The 4,093-nt window shown below is 33.0% G+C and overlaps 1 protein-coding gene across 1 annotated transcript; it reads left to right on the forward strand.

The window, feature by feature from the left end:
* Positions 1-2,389: 2,389 nt before the first annotated feature.
* On the forward strand, positions 2,390-2,701 carry VNE69_04157 (uncharacterized protein; the record flags this gene model as incomplete). The annotated part of the gene is made up of 2 exons (XM_065473405.1): positions 2,390-2,499; positions 2,584-2,701. The coding sequence occupies 2 exons, from the start codon at positions 2,390-2,392 to the stop codon at positions 2,699-2,701; spliced, it is 228 nt and encodes a 75-aa protein (XP_065329477.1).
* Positions 2,702-4,093: the final 1,392 nt, after the last annotated feature.

Raw genomic sequence — 4,093 nt, forward strand, 5'->3', positions numbered from 1 at the left:
GATCATAGACTTCGCTTTAAAGGTCACAATTACAATACTCTAATTCCTTCAAGATGCATTTTAAAGAGAGTTTGATGACAACTGTCTCGTTATGACATTTGTAAATATTTTTTATTGCGTCATTATTTTTTCTTTAATATCGTGCCACTTGTAAGATCTAGCAGCAAGAATATTCTGCTTGCTGGGAACCATAGATTTTTTTGAGATCTTTGAACACATCTATGTGTTCTCGGTGATCTCATATATATGCGCAATCTGAAGGTTGACACCATCATTTAAAGAATCAAACTTTACTAATGGTCCTAAAATTTTGAAAACTCCGAGCGCATCTGTAAATTTTCTCTCCTTTTTGTAACAGATCCCTATTCTGTACATAATTTCGAGTACTTTCGGGAGTTCCACGTCGGCAGATAGGATTAGGATAAACCACTCCGGGACAAAACAAAGTTTTTTAAAAGATCGTAATTAATCGTAAACCCTAGAAGAGGAATACATCATACTACGATGTATTTAATATGATAAAAAATTATCGTAGGCTTCTACGATCTAACCCGTCTTTTACAAAATGTGCCCTTCTAAAATAGTGGCACATATCTGTTTCGGGTCCACGGATCTAATTTTATCTACTATCTCTTTTGTCAATTCTAAATTGTCCTGTTGCAAGAAGCATTTCCCAAGAACGTAGAGAGAATTTATGTTCTTGGGATTGACCAATAATGCTTCATTACAACATTTAGTGGACTCCCGTATGTTAAGATATATCTTATTTTTATGGCTTCGAACCTTCTTACTTTTTTCAAGGTTTTCGAATGCCATCTCCATTTGTAAGTAATTGGCTTGCTTCGTAATACAAAACCTGTGTTAAAGGCGTCTTTATATATATTTGGTACTTATTAACCAGTACTTATTTTGGTAATTTTCTTTTTGGGCATTTTAGTTCAATTGTTGTATTTTGTCCTTTTCCAATCGAAAAGCAGGGGCTAAAAAAAAGATATTTTTTAGAAAGTTCATTGATGTGTTTGACAGATCAAAAGTATTACTCTTTAGTCAAAAAAATCTTTCAAAGATGTCGGTTAAATTATCTAAATAGAAACAACGTAGGATTCAACACATTTTTTGTATATATTCAAGAAGTCGCTAGTCTATCCAATTGAAAGATACATGAGAAAAACCAATTGATTTTGGGAACAAAAATCTGATATAAAAAAATCAATTATGCAAAAATAAACTTGTTTAAAATTTATTTTATGAATTTTATTATAAAGTCTTCCCGAAATTTACATCTATTCATATTGTATTTTCTTTTTGTAAAAACCATACATTCATATTTTAAATTTCTCCTGTCTGAGTGCGACTCTCTAAAACATATAAACAAATAAACATAAAACTCGTTTTTAGTAATGTTAATTTTTGTCAAATTTCAAATAAAATTCTTTTATTAAGAGGGTATTATTCAATGGGTATGTCTAAGGAGAAAAGGTAAATAATCAATATGTTGAAGTTTAAACAAATTGCTTTTTCTTTGTACTTTAATTTTATAGAATCAATAATATAATTACGAACAATAATTCCTTTTTATTGAACAAAAGCTTCAAGCACATTGGATTTTTATCAATATAAGTAAATGATCAGGGCGGTTTTTATGTATGTGGTATGTACTCTTCTGGAATATTTATTCTTAATTATTGTACCCCTTAATTTATGATAAATGTTTACAGACAATAATTTGGCGACAACGAATGGAAATTTGTTTGGGATAAAGTTTTATGAGAGGACAGAAGATGATCCTGATACTTTTTTGAAGACTTTAAGATGTTATGAAGGGGTATAATAAGTAGAGAAGTCAGCTCTTATTTGGGTTTTGGGGGCTGCCCTAAGAGGGGAAGCGGAACTATGGGTTAAGACAGTTTCATTTGAGTGTTTATTTGAGGAGCTGCTTAGTTAATTTTTTGTGAGATTTAAGGGGAAACGTCGGCGTGAGATCAATTAAGGAAATTGTTTGGACAAAATTTCAAGGAGGTCTATTATGAGTTATTTGGACAAGATGAATGGGTTGTCGCAACGTGCCGGAACACCAGAGGATGTTCTGGGAACGTTTGTGATCAACGGATTATTAGAGAATATAGGAAATAGTATCATGTTAAATTTTCCGAAAAGTTGTCGTGGTCGTACATATATAATATTTGTAGTGGGATACAGTGGCAGAAGATAAAAGCTGAGGGTATGTCACCCAATGTCTATAAGTTGATGCAGTTAAGAATGCAAAGTTTGCGTCTAAATTATGATATATAGGGACGCCAGAGACGGGAAGGTAAGATGTTTCTATTACGGTAAGTTGGGTCATTTCAAGAGACAATGTTTTAATCTGCAGAAGAAAATTGCATCCATTATGGAATCTGGCACGGAGAGGAATGAGGAAAAGGAAGCGGAAGATAGTTTTAATAAAAGCAATATAGTTTATGCTACTTCTATGAAAGCTGATGTGTTTGCATTAGACTCGTTCCCGATAGTTCATATAAAAGGGAGAAAACAGTTATAAAGCATTGTTAGATTCGGGTTCTGCGGTAAATGTAATTTGTAGAGAAAAATACAAGAAAAAATTAACTTTATGGGTACTGATGTGGTTTTAAAGTCGGCAGGAGAAGATAAAATGGGTGTTTTAAATAATGTTAGGTTGTCCTTCTGGTGGAATGATACATAGTTTACAGAAGAATTTATTGTTGTTACCAAAATAGGTTATGAAATAATTTTGGAAAGACCGTTTTGAAGAAGGAACAAACTGACATTATCATGGAAGAAGGGATTTGAGGTCTTCAGTATTGATGTGTGTATAAATAAGTTAGGAGAACATTATTAACACATGAAATGCTGCTCCAGTTGTGACGCCGATATATAGGAATTGTATGTCATTAGAGGACTATATAAAGAAGAAAATTATAGAGTATTTAAAACAGGAAATTATTAAACCCCCCAAGAGTTCATGGATGAGTCCGGTGGTAATGATTTAGAAGAAAGAAGTGGGTTGGAGAATGTGTATAGATTATAGGAGATTTAATGATGTTACAGTGTCAGACACTTATCCCATGCCAAGGATCGATGAGTTGATAGATCAGTAAACGAAGCTCGGTTTTTTGCAAAGTTGGATGCTTTATTGGGGTATCATCAAATTAAAATGAGTGAGAAAGATGTAGAGAATACGGCATTAATGTAGAGAAGGTTTTTTGAAGTTTTTAAGAATGCCATTTAGATTAAAATTGGGCCGGCAACATTCCAGCGAGCAATGAATAATGTATTAAGAGAGTTTATTGGTAAATGTGTGATTGTGTACATGGATGATATTTTAATTTACAGTCAGAATAAGGAAGCGCACTTAGTGCATTGAAAGGAAGTGTTAACATTATTAGATGAGGCTGATTTGAATTTAAATGCGTCAAAATGTGAATACAGAAAATAAGAGCTAAAGATTGTAAGAGTAACAGTGGGAAGAATGGGATTAGAATTAATGATGATAGGATTAAGAAAATTGTAGATATGCCTCTGCCCACGTCAAGGAAAAATTTGGAATCGTTTTTGGGATTAATTAATTAATGCGTCAATTTTTGAGAAATGTATTTGAGCACAGAGTATTTATATGGTTTACTGAAGAAGGGAAATGAAGGGAAGTTTTTGACGATTGAGTATGATGAGAAATACAAGAGATCAATAGATGCGCTTTAGAAGTTGGGGAAACAATATGGTTGGAGTTGGCCAGAAGGAGAGGGGAATTCATTTTAGACACGGACGCTCTGGTGTTAGGGAGAAAGGCGATTTTATCACAGATACAGGATGGAGAAGAGAAAATTGTATTAGGTTTTTTAGTAAGGTTCATTCAAAACCGGAAAGGAACTATTCTGCTCTAGAAAAGAATTGTTGGCTGTAAATAAGGCATTAACAGATTTAACACCGCATTTATTTGGGAAAGTTTGAGCTACGAACGAATCAACAAGGATTGTTTCGGTTGTTTTCGTCCCGAAATATGAAGGGAAGATTATCATGATGGTCATTATTATTACAAGAATATGATTTTGGAATAAAACACATTATAGTGGAGAAA

The sequence above is a fragment of the Vairimorpha necatrix genome, chromosome 4 (genome assembly GCF_036630325.1).
Source record: "Vairimorpha necatrix chromosome 4, complete sequence".
Classification (NCBI taxonomy): domain Eukaryota; kingdom Fungi; phylum Microsporidia; family Nosematidae; genus Vairimorpha; species Vairimorpha necatrix.